This window comes from Magnolia sinica, chromosome 9 (assembly GCF_029962835.1).
Source record: "Magnolia sinica isolate HGM2019 chromosome 9, MsV1, whole genome shotgun sequence".
Classification (NCBI taxonomy): Eukaryota; Viridiplantae; Streptophyta; class Magnoliopsida; order Magnoliales; family Magnoliaceae; genus Magnolia; species Magnolia sinica.
Genome location: NC_080581.1, coordinates 61,622,435 through 61,641,498, shown reverse-complemented (window position 1 = coordinate 61,641,498; position 19,064 = coordinate 61,622,435). Strand labels below are relative to the sequence as shown.

General features: G+C 36.5%; 1 protein-coding gene across 1 annotated transcript; it reads right to left on the bottom strand.

Moving 5' to 3' along the window:
- Window positions 1-348: 348 nt before the first annotated feature.
- LOC131255018 (uncharacterized) lies at window positions 349-18,842 on the bottom strand. The gene is made up of 10 exons (XM_058255717.1): window positions 18,822-18,842; window positions 18,609-18,676; window positions 18,065-18,112; window positions 17,896-17,987; window positions 7,270-7,370; window positions 5,177-5,260; window positions 1,981-2,081; window positions 1,445-1,585; window positions 790-855; window positions 349-663 (listed from the first exon to the last, which is right to left on the bottom strand). Exons 1-10 carry the CDS (start codon window positions 18,840-18,842, stop codon window positions 657-659), a joined length of 729 nt encoding a protein of 242 aa, XP_058111700.1. The 3' UTR covers window positions 349-656.
- Between the last annotated feature and the right edge of the window lie 222 nt (window positions 18,843-19,064).

Here is a 19,064-nt window from a genome sequence, read left to right as displayed (position 1 = left end):
TTGTGGTATTCGAATTTTATAATACCAGTTTTATAATGCTTACAGATGGATGGACCTTATCATTGACCCTTTTGTCAAGGCCCACCTGATTTCACATTCCTCTTAGGAAGTAGATAGTGCCTAGTGATTGTTTTCCTATGATAATAAAAATGCATGCCTATGTGGCCCTTTCACATGCAACCCAACACTCCCCCAACCTTCATGTGCATTTATTGGAACCATATGGTACACAACCTTCATCCAGGGACATTACAGGCCTTTTGGATTTCCCAAAGTGCGGCCCTTTGTTTGGTAATCCAGACCATTTGTCTGTTGCATCCAGCCATGGATGTGCCCCCAAAAATCTCATTGACAGTTTTCATCTTAGCCATTCATTTGATGCCACTGAGTAAAAGGTTAGCATTAGGCATGCCACCTTATGTGCTGATGTGGCGCACGAATTTGCAAGCCAAAAAAAAATGGCTGTTGCATTGGTAGGATGGGTTATGGCTTACAAAGCAACTTATAAGCAAGTAGATGGAGGCTTCTTTGTTTGATGTTGTGGCCATTTCCCTTCTCTACTCTACTAGAGCTGCTGCCAATAATATTTACAATAATAAATTGAATAGTTTAAAAAATAAATAAAATCCATCGATCTAGCTCCCATTCATCCATGCCTAAAACCTGCAAAACAAAATAGCAAAAAGAAATTAATTGGTATCAGAGTTAGAGACTGGAATTCAACTCAATATTGCATCAAAATACATATTAAAGCTACAAGTTCAGTACAAATGAGTCAGATGAACATACACATTAAGAAGTTTATAGCTTTTTTGGGATGGCAGTGTATTGGACAAGCTGTTGTTTCCAAGAAACCTGAAAATCGTGATGATGAAATACATACATCAAAGAGAATTATGCAAAGAAAATTAGATTCAGGAAAGGCGGTTTGATTCTTACAAGTAAACAAGTGAACCCACCATGCCATGGCTTTGTAGGTGGAGATGCTATTGACTAGAAAGCCTGCAAATCACCTTGCATGAAGATGTATGACAAAGCAAGTGACTTTCCTTAAAAACATTTATTGGCAAGCAGAAGAAAACCAGAAAGTTTGCTCTATATGGCTAATAACTAATTGTACATATGGCAAAAGGGGAAAAAAAAACCATCATTGCATACAAAGTACAAAGAAGTCTGTTCTACATACCATGTTAATCAATCATCTTGTGATAAAGGAAAATGTCCTAATTTAAGTGTTCTTGTATGTACAATTCATTGGAAAACATTATTATCTGTCACAAGTATTTAAATATTTGAGTGTGAATGAGTATTGTTCAAGGAATGAAAGAATCTTAGCATCTACGTGTATCATGATATACTACTCAAAATAACTAATAGATAGCCATTAAAAGGTGGGCTAGTCCTATACTTGAAGATTTATTTACTTAAACCAAGTAGTAACCACCTGTGTGAATGTTGGTTGGGATCACTTGAGAGATCATTGGATATGCCCAGATTTTGCTGGAACAAATTATCGTTGCTGCTTTTGTTTTGAAATGAGGCACCATGTTGCTGACTAGACAAGGCAGCAAGTTCAGTTGATATCCTGCATTTAGTAGATGCACTTGTTTAAATCACTGCATTTAGATTGAAGAGGAAACCAGTGACAAAATCATATATCAGACAATGTCAAGAAAGGAAAACCACCATCAAACACTAGCAATGCTCTTGTAAAGTGCATCTCCATGTATATAAAGATTATATATCTAATGCTTGTAAGGATATTTTGTAGCCAGAAAGTTTTCCCTTTCATAAGCATCCTCTTTAAAGGTCACCTTGAATGACATAAGCTTATAAAATAAAATGACTATACTACAACAAAACTAAAAGGAAGGCAACACGTAGATAAATCATTTAAGAGATTCTGGCATAATAAAGAATGAATGGATTATCGTGCTCAAGTGTGATGTTCAAGTGGCTGAGTACAAGTGAGCTACCAACCCTACCTCATAATGGATCAACGATTCAAAGGCGGAGGTCTGCGCCTTTATCCATGTGGTTCCAGAACCAGTGTACCTAGGTGTACCAATTTCCCATAAAATCTGCATAACAGTCTTAGGAGCTTCAGAATATGCATAAACGAAATGCTTATAGTGATTCTATCATCAAGATAAATGTTGACATCTGATGGCTAAGTGAACAAGAGTGCAAGTCTAACAAAAGCACTAACAGATGAAATTTAACAAATTACACATGAAGAAAAGCATCATCAAAAAGATATATGAGAAGGCAACATGTATAGACTCTTTGTCACCAAATTTGTTTCAATGTGTCGATGGTGACTATCAAGTTGTGTTGTAGAAGAGACCACATATCGTTTATTCCTCAGCCCACTGGATTGATTTAGCATTCTTTCATTGACCTGATTTAGCATTTATTCCTCACCAAGAAGATGTACTTTATGATTAAGGATATCGATTCTGGGAAATAGAAGTAATGTTAATAAAGTTATTAAGAGATCATTCTTAGTAATTGTCTTTCAAAAGAAAATGATCCATTATAAAAGGGAAAGTTCCCTGTTTGTAAAGAAGAAGGAAGATCCCTGTTATGCCGAGTGCGTACATGTGCCACACGCACGCACACACAAAAATCCCAATTTTGGAAAATCCTAGTCACTGAATCTTCAGTCTTTCCTTTTATAGTTAACATCCCATGAATATAGCTAAAATTAAAGTAAACTGTACAAGGACAGCTGAAACTCCTTTTATAATTGTAAATGCCACAAGTGCAGTTCCTCTCTAGATGAAGAGTGACTAGACTAGGAGTAGAATAAACATGGAGAAACAGTTTGTTTTAAGCCTCTACTCTAAACTATTCGTTTCACTTTAATTGAGCATAATACATCCAAACACAAATACACTAATCACAAATCAAACATTACTAAACTCTTTGTTATATTTAAGTATTGAAGATTGATAGGAAAAGATACAGACATCATCATGCAACAATTTGAAAATATCATCCAATTATCTCACACCATTCATAAATGCACTTTCATTGGCAACCATTCACTATATCAAGTTCAATTGCCTCACATGTGCCAAGAAGCTTCTTCTATAAAAGAAAGACTTGCAAACCAAATCCCTACTTAAAAATAAGGTGCTACTATTTATACTAAAACAACTCATGAGCATGTTCCTACAAGCCGGGCTGGTGGTAATCAAGACTCTTAACTCTTGATTATACCGACTGCTATATTCCCTAATGAACTCGAAGCCTGAACAAAGAACATGTAGCCCCTGGCTTAAGCATTTGGTTATAAGAGCTGAAAACACCAGTTACCCAAAATGAACTGTAAAGGGTCATTTGGGAGCATGTATTTGGTGGTAGTTGGTGTGAATCAGTAAGGTTAGTACATTTGGAAGAGTGTATTTGGTCCCAATTCACACCAAATACACTAAAAGCCTCTTGTTTTATAATGGTCGTATTACCTTCACAGCTGATTGACAATTCTCAAAGAAATCAATGATGGAGAACATGGTTTTAAGCATAAGTTCTAAAGTGCAAGTCACCCAGAGATCGAAACCAGTATCGGTCACCTGACTCATTCCAACTCAGAATTGTTCAGACTCAGTCTGGTTTTGGAATGTGACTTGCCAATGACACATTTCATTCTCCACCAACATCAAGTTGACTCAGTATCAATCAATATTCAGAACCATGATACAAAACAAAACAAAAAAAAGGAAGAAGAAGAAGAAGAAGTTGGGATCACTAGAGAGACGAGTGAGTTTCCAAAAGAAAGAAAGAAAGAAAGAAAGACACCTTGTATATGTTTTCCCAAAAGCAAAATCTGGTCCAACCAGCATATGGCCTCTGATCTTTGAAACCAACGAATGGGTTATAAAACTTCTGCAAAGTTTCTCAAAGCTGTAGATTTGTTTTGCAAATTGTGCTTAGCATTATCTAACAGCACAAGCAACCAATCAAAATGTCTCAATAAAACAAATGATCATCCCCACTGGACATGTCCAGTGAAGTTGGTCATCTGACTCATGAAAATTTGTCCATTTAGGACATTTTTGGATACATGGAATTCAAGGGAAAGAAAGAAAAAGTTATAATAATCATTCCATAAGGCAAAAGAAAGAAAAGTTAATAATAATCCAATGATTATTTTGAGATTATTGAAAAATGAATTCTATTTTAAGGATCTTATTAGGATAACAAGTGAAAAATCTTATATTTATTAGATAATCTTAAAAAAATCCCAACTATAAAAAATGTTAACAATTGTTTTGTTGAATTGATGGTTCTTTGCCATCCAAATAACACAAAAACTCACATCATGGCCAGCCACAGGATGAGAACTCTGTTTTTGGTTGGCGGCCCAAGCATGGAAAAATGAAATCCTCCATTCATGGGTTATACCCTAATGACTTGAGCAATATTAAACCCAACTTCCAAGTATAAAGAAGAAAGGAAAATGAAATCAAACTCTTCTTCTTCACTCTGTTAAAGAGAAAATTCAATTTCATTCAATATTAGAAGTATCTGGATAGAACAAATGCGAGTATTTACCCTCAGCCCAAAACTTAATCAATCTAGACATTTCACTCCTACTTAGTTCCAAGTCTCATCCATACATGGCCCACCTCATCACTAGATGTAGAAATTGGATTTCCCCCACCCAATATTAGAAGTATCTCAATACCAAAAAGAAAATTAAAAGTCAAAAGCACTCTTTCTGCCTAATCAACCATGAAGGAAACTTCAGAAAATATAATTCTCAGCCATAGATCAACAAACATATTGGCAGTTGAGTTGTACACGATGAGAATTTGTTTTTGTTCTATTGGAAGAGAAACATTCTATTTTTCTAATGAATAGAAATCTCATCAATTTCAAGAAAGGAAGAGAAACCCAAATAAAAAAATAAGAAAATTATATTGATCCATCTACAGAAGAAAACATTTTAAAATAGACCAGAATGTCCAAAATGAACCAAAGCACAACCGAACAGGGAACGGTATATTTTGGTACGTGTATACTTACTAATTTCCTTACCTGTGCAAATATTTTCACCCAGCAAAAAACAGGATAGAATTGGAAACTATTTGAGGAAATTTTTTTATTGAACTTAAGTAGGCACAAAAATGCTTAAAATCCAAGAAAATCATGCAAGAAAGAGGCTAACCTGACAACATTGATTTCTATGTCTCCTTTGCTTCAAATTAATTTGCAGTTTCCGTGCAGCATTTGCATCATCCTCTTCTTTGACCTGCCAAGACAGACATTATGAACTGAAGAAATCACAAAGAACATACACAGAACTCTTGATGGGACTTGTTAATAAAAATTTTAAGATAAAAGTAATCGCCAGATATTCTAGTGGAATGCACCAACATCTCTATTTTGGGGAAAGCACTGAAAATGCATAGAACTAAAAAAAGAATTTTTCAATAAACTTTTGGTGATTTTGTGAAGTATCAGTGATATACTTGAACAAGATTTCAAACAACCTTTTTTTTATGAAAGATACTTCAAAAACAACCTTCGTTTATTAAATAAAATACAAATCTTGCATATCACCAAACATAGCATTTTTAGCATAGCTTTTTTTAGCAAGTTAAAAAAACAGCAGATTGGACCCAATATATTAGGTTTCGAGAGAGCTCAGATCCATCATATTTATGTACACAGATTTAGGCTGCATTTGGGGTCGTCTTGCATGGTTGGGCACAAATTGTTCGGGCAATGAACCATAAAACCACACAGCATCACTAATCAAGGAAAACCAAGCGTTCCTTCTCAAAGCTACGTCACTAATTTCCCCACGACAAATGCACATCCCAGAAGTTCTCATACAGAGGTTGCTTCGTCGCTTGATTGAAAGAGAGCTCTCGTTCTCCCAAGCGGAACAGAGCGAGCGAGCGAGAGAGAGAGAGAGAGAGAGAGAGAGAGAGAGAGTCAGGGATGTGGAGTTGCAGAGAGAGAAGATAGAGTTGGCGTCGTGGAGTTGCAGAGAGGGAAGATAGAGTCGGCGTCATGGAGTTGCAGAGAGAGAGAGAGAGAGAGAGTCGGGGGCAGGTAGAAGGAGAGAGTCGGGGGCTGGGAACAAAATGAGGGTGTAGGCTTTACACACACACACACACAGAGACACACACACACACACACACACACACACACACACACACACACACACAGAGAGAGAGAGAGAGAGAGAGAGAGAGAGATTGGTCGGCGCCCTGTTTTACATGATGGCGGTGAAAGATGCACACAAGGCGAATGCTCGTGTTTCATGTTTCCATTTTCATGCAAGGTGCTGGTTAAGAAACTGAGAGTCATATGTCATGTTTCCAGTCATATGTCATGTTTCCATTCTCGTAAGTATAATAGCTTGAGTTCTAATGCAAAAGTGAACTGAATCTCGAACATTCAATTAAATGAAGGCAAAATGGTAAATGTTAATGATTTGGAGTTGCCTTTGAATTGCCATTTCATTTCTTTTAAGTGCAACTTGAAAGTAAGGTAATTACAATTTGAAGCCCACACCCCTCGATATGAATGCTAAGGAAACTAGAATATGGTTATTCCTGCTTTATTTGACTCCTAATTTCAATTCAGTTAGTCCATCTAAAAGCATTAGCTCCAATACCATAATAGTTTGTAAGAGTCACAATATGATAAACAAAATACACCATATTGAATCAATATTACAATACATAAATATCTCTTTCTTCCCCTGAGTCTCATAACCTGTTAAGGTCTTTTCTCAATTGGTACAAATTGTAGATTAATGCATGGCCTTTGAAGGGTAGAATTGGATTAATGAAGTTGAAGAAATGAACTATAAATCTACAATGCATTCAATGAAGAATATTATCAATAGAGCTTTGCTAATAACTTCCGAACTTGGTTGTACATGAGAAAAAAAAAAAAGAAGAAGAAGCTAATTGGATCCTCTTTTAAGGAATATGCATATTACCTACAACAAAACCTTAAATGTAGATCGGCCCGAGTTTGGCCCATTTAAGTCATTGGGTCTAAAAGCAAATAGGGCTGTTGATTTCAGGCCCAAGCTTGCACATTAACATTATACAAGGGCCTATAATCCTCCGCTTGGGCATCAGTATAACATTTTGCAAAACATGAGAATGGCCATGTGATTGGTGCCCATGGATTGACTTACATTTCTCATTTATTTTTGGAAAGCATTACACGCTGCACAGCTGGTGTAAATTTAGGCATATGCAATTACAAACAAAAGAGAAGTGCAATTAGAAAAACCTCTGGCTGCAATTTTACACAATCAGCAAAATCAGCATCTGCAACCAACTCCTCTGCATTCCGAGGTTGTAGTCTTACAGCAACTCGAACTCTTCCAAGAACTGTCCCAAGCATCCAAAGAAAAGAAAAGAAAATTCAGAATTGATCATGATTAAATATAAAAAAATCCAGACAACAAAACAGATAAAACAAAAACTATAATATTGGAATCATAGTTTAAAAACCAGAAAAGTCAAACTAGAGTTGAGTCAAAGAGTAGGTTAAGTTCTATTGAGTCTTGAAGACCATGAATTTTTTGAGTTATCAAACTATGATAGACCAGTACTCCCAATATTCAGATGCTAATGAGACATACCCCTTTTCCAGGCTGGTCAACCAATTAGCCTTCTAAGGAACATAGAGAAAAGATACAAACAACAATCTTTTCTTTTCTTTTTTATCTTCTTTTTATCAAGAATCCTGACAATATGATGAGATATAACAAGAGATTTTTATTAAGAGAATCAAGGAGGAAATAATTCCAAAACAAAGCCTCATGGATACCACCTTCTTTAACAGTAACATCTGCAGCAGATCCATTTCAGTTTATGGTTTTTAATGGTGTAAACAATATACAAATTTTATGGCATGGGCCAAAAGATGAACCATATACAAATTTCAGGTGGACCACAACATACAAAACAGTGGTGGAAGACCATTATAAACATTTTTTTTTTTTTTGTGGGTCACAAAAGCTTTGGATCTAATCTTATCAAAACGGGTTGGATACTAGCAGATGGCAAGTCAAAAATGATAGTGTTGGAAATATGTAAATACCCATGAAAAAGCTGGACAAAAGGAAAGTGTAACATGGCCATAAAGATATCTGCACAAAGAAAGCTGCAAATTGATTAATTTAAAAATAGAAAAAGATATGTGCATACTGTTTACTACTCCAAACAAACAATATCAACTCACTTAAGGCCCTGTTTGGTAGACACCTAAAAAATGAGTTGATCTCATTTTGGTTAACAGAAGCTATGCATTAATCTTGATCTCTAATAGATAATGAGTTCATGTTAAAAGTGATTATGTAATACAGATAACAATCTCTAATGCATAATTATTGTTAACTAAAATGAGATGAACACATTTTTGCATCTACCAAACAGGTACTAAATGTGTCAAATAAAATTGCAGATTCAACTAAACAGAAAATGTGAAGTAGAATTGCTTAGTCTATTTATTCCTAATATGAAGAAGCATGAGAATTAACCTCTTTTAAGACTAAGATTATTGGCATTGTTAAGCCAGCATTTATTACATTATTAGAAAGCCATAGCATAGATCTAAGCAAAAATTGTAATATTGTAGCTTGAAAATAGCTTTTTTCCTTCCAAGTTAAAAGTGAATTAAAAAAACAAAAAAAAAAAAAAAAAAAACAAAAAACAAAAAACAAAAAGAAAAGAAAACAGAATAAAGGAAAAGAAAAAAAAAATAGTAGCGAATGCAACAATCAATCACATTAAGGCAATATGCACATCCAAAAATGGTACGTAAAACGCAATATGTAGTATCCCATTGCTTTATGTAAGGAATTTGAAAAGCTCTTGCTAAATTTTAGTACTGCTGTGAAGTGAGTAGATAGCAACTTTTCATGATTGGTGCCTTGTGTGGGACCTTGGCCAGTGGGCCTAAACGTAGGTGACTTTTGTAGGACCTTAGCAGGTGGGTCTAAACAGAGGTGCCTAGTGTGAAACCTTGGCCATGGGGCCTAAATGTAGGTTCTTAGTGTAGGACTTTTGTTCGAGTGAAAAAGCATAAATTGTGAGTCCTTTGTCTAGGGCTATAAAGGTTAATGGTGAACTTGGTTTAAAACCATTCATAGTGAAATTTGGCACACTCTTAGAGAGAGTGCAGTTGTCGAGAGTGGAGTAGACACGTAGCGGAACCACTATAAATGCCTGTGTTTAGAATCGATATTTGCGCATCTATTTTATTATGCTAATGTGTTTGAATGCTTAAGTATATAAGCATGATTAGATGAATGCCAAGGATTGATAGGTACAATATTCTATACACACATGTTCACTATGCTATAGGTTAGTCACTTAACTTGCTTACCTGAAGTAGCCTATGTGATTGGATCCTTTGGAGTTATGTTGCATTGCTTAGTTTAAAGTGCCAAGTAGTTTTTGTTAGGTAATTAGGATTTTCAAAGTGGGAAAATAACCCCCCAAGGACTCCTGGACTATTCCATACTTCTACTATAGCGGTCTAAACCACAATTTCAATTGGTATCAAAGCGAGGTTCCACTTGAAGGGTTTAACAACCTAGAGGGAGATCTTGACAAAAGTAGAATGGATAACGAGGAGTTAAATGAACATCAAATCAACGAGGAAAAAGAAGAAGAAAAAAAATAGTATATACGATGCCTATGATCAACTCTATATACATAGCATCAGTATTCTCAGAAAACTTGGTATTTCAGAAAACAAAAATAAACAATTGCAAAAAGATCTAGATGAAACATCAGGAATAAATACACAAATGATAAATGATCTTCAACAATATCATATTGAAAATGACAAGCTTGAAAGAACATCAACATCTCTTAAGTCTGAAAATCAGAAACTAAATAAACACTTTGAATTTTTAAAATCAGAAAATGAAGAACTCAAAAACGAAAATCACAAACTGAGATTCGATTTAGAAAAGTCAAAACAGTCTGTTGATCTTAGTTACAATTTTCACAAAGTAGTGAAAAACTGAAAAAACTTCTTGGAATGGGAATAAGCCACAAGGACAAAAGAGGTTTGGGCTATGAAATTGTCAAATCAAGCCCCGTTCCTGCATCACCTGTAATCAAGAAAACTGCTGCATCTAGAAGCAATACAAAAAACACTTCAATCTGTCATTTTGTGGAGACTTGGGACACCATAAATTTGAATGCCTTGTTAGTGCACTTATTTGCACCCATGTTTGTCAATTACGTGACTAGTTGTGTCTTGTAGTCGGATGAGTTCTTGGCAAGTGAAGATCGGCAACAAAACTAGATTAGAAGCATCAAAGCCACATTGAAGACAAAGAACTGCTTCTGCAATCTTAACCTTGCAAATAGATGATCCCAACCCAAATAGGAATACCTACTTAGGTCATCTATTCTAAGTCAATCCCAAGTCCATATTTTATCCTATAGTATTGGCTTTTGCATATCCCAAGTTGTTGAATGATTAAAAGGACAAAAACAGGAAAATCTGTCCACCTTCGGTAGGAAGAAGGTGTCACCGAATGTCACATTCGGTATCACCGAAGATACCTTTGGTGTTACCGAAGATGCTCAAATTTGTCCAGCAACCTCACGACTATACTTCGGTATCACCGATTGTATAATTCGGTGACACCGACTGTCACTGAGGAACAATATTTGATGCCACCGAAATAGACATATTTTGATCAGCAACTTGAGGAATTTAATTCAGTACCACCGAAGCAAGTTCGGTGATACCGAATGTCACTTCGGTAGCACCGTAAACTAGCCATTTTATAGTCGTTTTCTATCTGTTGGAAGCTTTTGTCTATAAAAGTGGCTTGTAGAAACTTACAAAATTAGTGGATATAGACACCATAGAGTCTCTAATGTATCCCAAGCTTAGCCCATTTAGATTCTATCCATATGAGTTCATGTTCTCTTCATTGTGATCCTTCACTCCTATGAGCATTTAAAGCTCCTATTTAATGAAGAACATGAACTCGTGCCTTCTCTAGAGTACAAAGACTAAACCAAAAGGGATATCATTGGTTCTTTGATACTCTGGAGCGTCCATAGGTTGAATCCCATAGGAAATCCACTCATTATCCTAGATAAGAGATTCAACTAACTCCCGTAACCTTAGTCACCTTTTAGGTACAACTTATGCATGGTTTTTATCGTAAAGCTGAGCCAACAGGTAAATCCAAGCTACGCGATCGGGGGAGCACTGGAAAGCTGATTCAAGCTCAAGAGCGCGAAGATCTAGTAGCACGAGACAAGTTATAAAAGACAACTCAATCCGACAAATGTCATTTTAAGAGTTCAAAAGTTTAGTCTCTTTCCTCATGTAAGATTGAGGCTAAGAGTTTGCTATCAACAAACTCGTTTAGGTTCCTTGTGTATGACCTTGGCCGGTGGGCCTAAAAGTAAGTGCCTTGTGTGGGACCTTGGCCGATGGGCCTAAACGTGGGTTCTACGTGTAGGACATTTGCTCTTGTGGAGAACATAAATTGTGTCCTTAGTGTAGGACTGTAAAGGTTATCGGTGAACCTGTTTAAAACCATTGATAGTGAAATCCGGTGCACTCTGGGATTAAGTGTGGATGCTGGGAGTGGAGTAGGCACGTAGCCGAACCACTATAAATGGTTGTGTTTGGAATAATCGTTTGCACATCTGTTTAATCATGCTTATATATGCTTGAAAGTTTGATTTTGTATACATGATTGGATGAACGCTATTCATTAACAGGAAACACATTCCACACACAAGCGCACATCACTAAGCTAGCTATTATATATTTGCATATCTTCAATAGCCTTTGTGATTGGATCCTTTAACTGGCTTAGAAGCCATTAGAGTTATTTTGCCTAACTTGATTAAAATTGAATGATTACTTAAGTTAGGCAATCAAGTTTTTGAATAAGCAAAATAATAGAAAAAGTCCTATTCACCCCCCTCTAGGGTATTGTCTCATATTCATTCTTCAGTATCAGCGGTGTAAACTGCAATTTCATGCCTTGCATCTAATAGGTCTCACACCACTTCCATGTTGAACCATATAGGAAAATTCAAACCAATTGGAAAAATAATATAGAGAACAAAGAGTCCGTCAAAGCATACACCAAATGAAGGAAGAAAATACCTTACTCCACCCAAAATGACTGAGAGGATGGAGGATCTGATAAATCAAGGGGCTAAACTAAATCAGAAAACCAAAGAATTGATGAAATAAGGAAATCTGGTTAAGTTAACCGAAAAATCCAAAAAGTCCCAAGATGAGAACAAAGCCACATCTCCAAAAAGAAATGTCACCAAATGGGTTATAAAGAACAAGAACAATTGCCTTGTAATTCATACTGCACTAAAGGCAGGCAATAGTTCTAAGTGGTATCTTGATAGCGAGTGCTCTAGACATATGACAGGTGATCGGACCCACTTTTGTGACTATTTAGAATTTGATAGTGAGTCAGTCACATTTGGTGATGGGAGCTCCGCCAAGATTGTTTCAAAAAGGGACGATAGTCGGGCCTAGCTTGCCCAGTATTGAGGATGTTCTTTGTGTACAGGAATTAAAACATAATCTCCTAAGCATTTCCCAAATCTATGACAAAGAACACTTAGTCACATTCTCAAAAGATATGTGCAAGATCTCAGACCTTGTAGGTAAACTTATCATGAAAGGTTTTTGCACAAGTAATAACTGCTATGTAATTCAGAGCAGTGGAGAAAGTGTCCCATCCACAAAATGCCACATGGCCCTAAATGATGAATCCAAGCTATGGTACCAAAGACATGGACATGTCCACTACAGGAATTTGGCTAAACTAAGCTCAAAAAATTTGGTGCAAGGTCTCCCTAAGATCAGGAAGAAGGAGAAGGTTGTGTGCGGTGATTGTCTCAAAGGCAAATAGATAAACGTTAGACATAAAAAGACAACAACAGTAGCAACTTCCAAACCACTTAACCTATTGCACATGGATCTAGTGGGACCCACCAAAGTTGAGAGTCATGGGAAAAAGAGATATTTTCTGGTGTTAGTATATGATTACTCCAGATTTACTTGGGTCGCCTTTCTTTGGGAAAAATCCGATGGATTTGAAGAATTCCAAAAGACGGCAAAACGAATTCAAAATAAAAAGGGGTATTATAGAAGTCGTATTAGGAGTGATCATGGTGGGGAGTTTGAGAATGATCGATTCGAAAGTTATTGTGATCAAAATGGAATTCAACGTGAATTCTCAACTCCAAAGACACCTCAATAGAATGGAGTAGTTGAAAGAAAGAACGGGGTGTTGCAGGAAATGGGCTCAGTTATGCTCAATAGTAAAAACATGGCTAAAAGTTTCTGGGCCGAAGATGTTAATACTGCCTACTATATAATTAATAGGGTATATCTTAGAGTAGGATTGAATGAGAGTCCATATGACCTATGGAGTGGAAACCAACCTAGTGTAAAATATTTTCACGTCTTTGGTAGTAAATGCTATATTCTTAAAGACAGAGAACATCTAGGCAAATTTGACTCTAAAAGCGACTAAGGGATTTTTCTAGGATATTCTACAAACAATCGTGCTTATAGAGTGTACAATTTAAAGACATTAACTATTCAAGAATTTGTCAATGTAGTTGTAAATGAGCAACTACAGGATCAGAATAGTCCTGAAATTGATATTAAGGATGGATGAAGTAGACACGCTCACAATAGGTAAACCAAATAACGAAGTCACTTCACCTCATTAACTCCAACTGTCAAACAACTTGCCACTCATTAAGGATCATCCCATCAATCAAATCATTGGAGATCCTAATGATGGTGTGAAAACTCGACGACAACTTGAAGGTATTTTTAGTCATCTGTGCTTCACTTCTAAAATTGAGCCCAAAATGTTATAGAAGCTCTCCAAGATGAATTTTGGATTACAGCTATGCAAGATGAGCTCCAACATTTTGAAAGGAATGAAGTGTGGCAGCCAGTTCCCAGGGCATTTGATACTAACATCATTGGAACAAAGTGGATATTCAAAAACAAGTCTGATGAATCTGGGAATGTAGTAAGAAATAAAGCAAGACTTATGGCAGAAGGCTACTCACAAATTGAGGGCATTGATTTTGATGAGACATTTCCCTGCTCGCCTTGAGTCTATAAGAATTCTCATGTCTATGGCATGTGCGTTAAAATTTAAATTATTCCAAATGGATGTCAAAAGTATCTTTCTCAATGATGTACTTGAGGAAGAAGTACACGTTGAACAACCAAAAGGATTTCTAGATCCTAAGCATCCTCAACATGTATACAAATTGAGCAAAGCACTTTACGGACTAAAGCAAGCACCCCGAGCATGGTATGAGCGCTTGATGCAATTTTCACAAGATCACCATTTTTGTAGGGGAAATGTTGATAAAACACTACTTACACAAAATACTGAGAATATCTTGTTCATTGCCCAAATTTATGTAGATGACATTGTCTTTAGATCCACCTATGAAGATGCTGCTCATGAATTCGTTGAATCAATGAAATCCGAATTCGAGATAAGCACAGTAGGTGAGCTGAATTTCTTTCTGGGATTGCAAGTGAAACAATTGGAAAATGGTATATTTGTGTGTCATTCCAAATATGCAAGGGATTTGATAACGAGATTTGGACTTGACTCTTAACCACACTCAAAATACTCCCATGAGCACCACTCTCAAACTTTCTAAAGATGCAAATGGAAAGAGTGTGGATCAGCACTTGTATCACAGTATGATAGGCAGCTTACTCTACCTAACCGCGAGTCGACTTGACATTGCCTTTAGCGTTGGTGTGTGTGCTAGATTTCAGGCCGATCTTAAAGAATCACATATCCGCGGTAAAAAGAATTATAAGATTTGTGGTTGGGACTACTGACTTTGGCTTATGGTATCCATTTGACACATCTACCATCATTGCTAGGTACACAGATGCTGATTGGGTCGAGAACATTGATGATCACAAGTCCACTAGTAGAGGTCGCTTCTATATCGGAAATTGCCTTGTATCATGGCACAGCAAAAAGCAAAACTCAATCTCATTGTCTACTGCTGAAGCTGAATACATTACAGCCGGTAGTTGTTGCGCACAGCTTCTGTGGATGAAGCAAATGTTGATGGATTATGGCATTAAGCAATCTACAATGATACTTTTTTGACAATACAATTGCTATCAATTTCTTAAAAAATTCAATTCAACATTCTCGAACAAAGCACGTAGATATCCGACATCACTTTATACGTGAACTTGTGAGGAAAACATTATCATGCTAGAACATGTGCCTACCGAGCAACAATTGGCCGATATATTCTATTCTAAACATTATTGTGCATTGACTGTTTTCTCTTCCCTATACTAAACTTTATCATCTATTTGTTCTTGGCATGCTTCTTGGTACATCCTTTGCCAATGATTGACAAAAGGGGGGAGAAGAAACCTACCCACCAAAACAATGATTCTTTATTCTGCAGAGTTTGTTCCTTATTGTTACAGGTTGATCGTGGCAGAAACTATGGGGGAGCAACATTATTGTATTACATATTCAAATTGTTTAGAGTTGTAAATTGAAATTTTGATATGTAATCTTTCATTTTTTTAATATGTCATTGGTATGAGCCATGACGATGTCTTAGGATAGGTTAGTTTTTTGTCACGTGATTGACAAAGGGAAAGATTGTTAGTGCACTCACCGTGCACACTATGTTTGTCAATCACGTGACTAGTTGTGTCAATTAGCCGCATGGGTCCTTGACAAATGAAGACCGATGATGCAACTGGAGTAGAAGCCCAAACTACAAGTTCAGAATACAAAGAAGCTTTTACGATCTAGATCTAGCCTAGATGATCCTAACCCAAATAGGAAAACCCACTTAGATCATCTATTCAAGTCATTCTAAGTTTATATTTTCTATCATTCTAATATCGGCTTTAGAAGGTTCAAAGTTGTTGAATGAATTGTTGGACAAAAATTCAAACAGGAAAATCTATTCTAATTCGGTTGGTACCACTGAAGTACCACTCGGTACTACTAAAGACACCTTCGGTATTACCGAGAATGCCCAAAACATTTCGGTACGACCGAATGCTACCGAAGAACATAGTTAGGCAGTACCGAAAGTGACTAATACCATCCAGCAACTTAAGGATCTAATTCGGTACCACGATACTACTGAATGTTCACTCAATAGTACCGAAAACTAGCCATTATAGATCCGTTGGGGCCTTTTCTATATAAATACAGGACTCGGAACTTTATGAAAATTGTGGATTTATACAATTTAGAGTATCTAGTGTACTCCAAGCTTATCCCACTCATCCTAGACTCCCCCACACGAAATTCATGCTTTCTACGTTATGATTTCTCACTTCAATGAGCATTCAAAGCTCCTATTGATGAAGAACATGATCTCGAGCCTCCTCTAGAGTACAGCAAATCCATAGTCTCGGTGTTACTATAGAGCGTCCATTCACTACCCAAAAAAACAGGGAAACGCCGACGGCTAAAAACCGTCGGCAATGACCTTCCCCTATGTCTTTCAGCCATCGGAAGGTCCGTCGGGAAAGGGCATCTGCATCGCTCGCCGATGTCTTCGACGGCTAAAACCGTCAGCCTTTCCACGGAAAAGTTCGACGGCTAAAACCGTCAGCCTTTCCAACAGAAAAGTTCGACGGCTAAAACTGTCAGTCTTTCCAACGGGCCGTCGGCGTTTACAACAACAAAAAACCATGGCATTTCTGAAATTCAAAGTCCAACCATTCTCCGACGACTTTAGCCATCTCCATTTCTCATAAATTAAAAAAATAATTAATTGCCTAATCAACACGAACATCAAAAACTAGATATACCCATTTCTCCAAAGCCTTAAACCAAACTATTTAAGAAGGTGAGTCTACACAATAGAAAAAGAAAAAATCAAAATCAGATATATCATCCAAATTCCAAACATTGTATTTCCATAAAACACCATTGTATGTGCATTGGCCCAAAATAGACGAATCTAAAAGACATTCAATTCATATTTATGATAGCAATGCACTGCCAAAAACAAAATCAAACTGACTAATACATGCTTTGAGCAATGCATTTTTAAAAGTTAAAACACTAATTGAAGTGTTAAAGATTTTTTCTTTTTTTACGAGTACCATGGTTAAGAGGAATCCTCGGGGTTAAGTGTCTTGAATGGGTTTTGATGCTTGCATTCCTTTTCCTTAAGGGCCTGTTTGATTTTCCATGATCCCGGTAAATCCTTGGTAAAGAAATAATTATTACTTTTTCACTTGTTTGAAAATGAGTGAGTAATTCCACCTGGAAAACCGGTCTAAAAATGTTAAACTTAAATCCGTGGGTCCCACCATAATGTATATAATACATCCGTATCGTCCATCTGTTTTATTAGAATATTTTAGGGCCTGAGCCGAAAAAAAGTAGGAAGATCTAATACTCAATTGGCCCACATGAAAGGAAACAATAGACTTAATTTGTCCACCATTGAAAGTTGGTTCTTTTACTGGGCCCACATTGAAAGTTGGATAGACCGACATGCCTTCCTCCTTCCTAGCACATGAAAACGGTGAGTTCACAATCAAAGAGTTGAATAGGACTCGGAATTATAGATTTTTTATTAGACAGGATTCTGAACATCAAGGACTGATTTTTATCATTACGAACTCCTTGATCTGATGGGAACTGCAATGGCTGAAGGATGACCTGGAATTCCTCCAGATTACAAGTTCCTAACCCTTCAATCACAGGCTTACGCATAGATAGTTAAGGTGAAGAAAATAACGACCAAAACTGGGTGACTAAAAAAGCCAAAAAGAGTATGGACTGGAGCCAGATAATTGTAACATGGTCATACTTGTAAGTTTGCAAGTAGTTACCAATATTTGTTGTGATCGTCTCCTGAGAATTTGCATTTTGAGGATCTGCCAAACTGATCCTTGTAATACTTGACACCCATATGCATACTCGGCTAACATAGAAAAATAGTCTAACAATCAGATTGACTGGATAATCCAAGAGAGGACTTGACCAAGAGTAGGATCCCACCTGTATTGCAGGGTTGAGAACACAACATTTCTTCCATACAAACACAACCTCTTTTTTTTTTTTCGAAAGGTCAATCAAACACTACCAAATATAGCTCGCTGCAAAATCACCCAACATGACACTGAAGTTGATGAGTATTGATTGGTTGGACTCCCGTGTATTTTTGTTAATTTACATAATAACGTATGCATGCCTAACTAGTATTGATTCTTTATCTTATAGGAGCACTTGACTCCTGAGAATCCCATAAATTAAGAACTCCCACCTCTCTTAAAGTTGCCATGTGAAATTCATAGCTTTTTCCACTGTGGTCCATCACTTATGAATAGCACAATGTTGTCAAAATCGCTACCATACCACAAATTGTAAGATTTTCTGATTTTCTTAAATTATCAAAAAAAAAAAAAAAAAAAAAATCTCAAAAATATAAAAATGGAAAATTAAAAGCTCATCAATCATCCATTTCCCATCAACATGCACCTATAAGGTAATACTTGTCATGGTATTGGTAATTGAGAACATGTATATGGATGCAAATCATGACAGTGTATAAACGGCATTGTAGTCTTCCTGAACTGAGACAAGGATATTCATGAAGGAATTACTCAACTTCTGTTTAACATGAATCTCTTAAACAAAAGGAGAAGAGATAACTATTAGGCGAAATAAAGTGACCCACGTACCAAAAACTGCAAGAAATGCAAGCACACGCAAGGAAAGGAATCAAATATAAGTTTGGGAACACATCTCAAATTACATTCAACATAACATTGACCATCAACGTTTATAACATTCCTCCATATCAAAGACCGGTTAGACTTTCAATGATGGCAACTTCAACCATTTGTACTTTGTGAGTATTATGATTTCTCTAAATGCATCCAGTACAATTTTTTGAACTTTCTGAATATAATTAAGCAAGACCAAGCAAAAGTATCTTTTCATAGACTGGTGGCGTGGCGGAAATATGGTTGCATGAAGCGTGAGGCAAGCGAGACAA

Excerpts from the sequence above, each read along its gene's own strand:
- LOC131255018 (XM_058255717.1), bottom strand. The coding sequence starts at position 18,842 with ATGGTCAATGTTATGTTGAAT. Across the intron at positions 18,113-18,608 it reads TACAATGCCGTTTATACACT|GTTGTGTTTGTATGGAAGAA; the intron begins GTCATGATTTGC and ends AAAAAAAAAGAG. Across the intron at positions 5,261-7,269 it reads GTGTAAAATTGCAGCCAGAG|GTCAAAGAAGAGGATGATGC; the intron begins GTTTTTCTAATT and ends CTGTCTTGGCAG.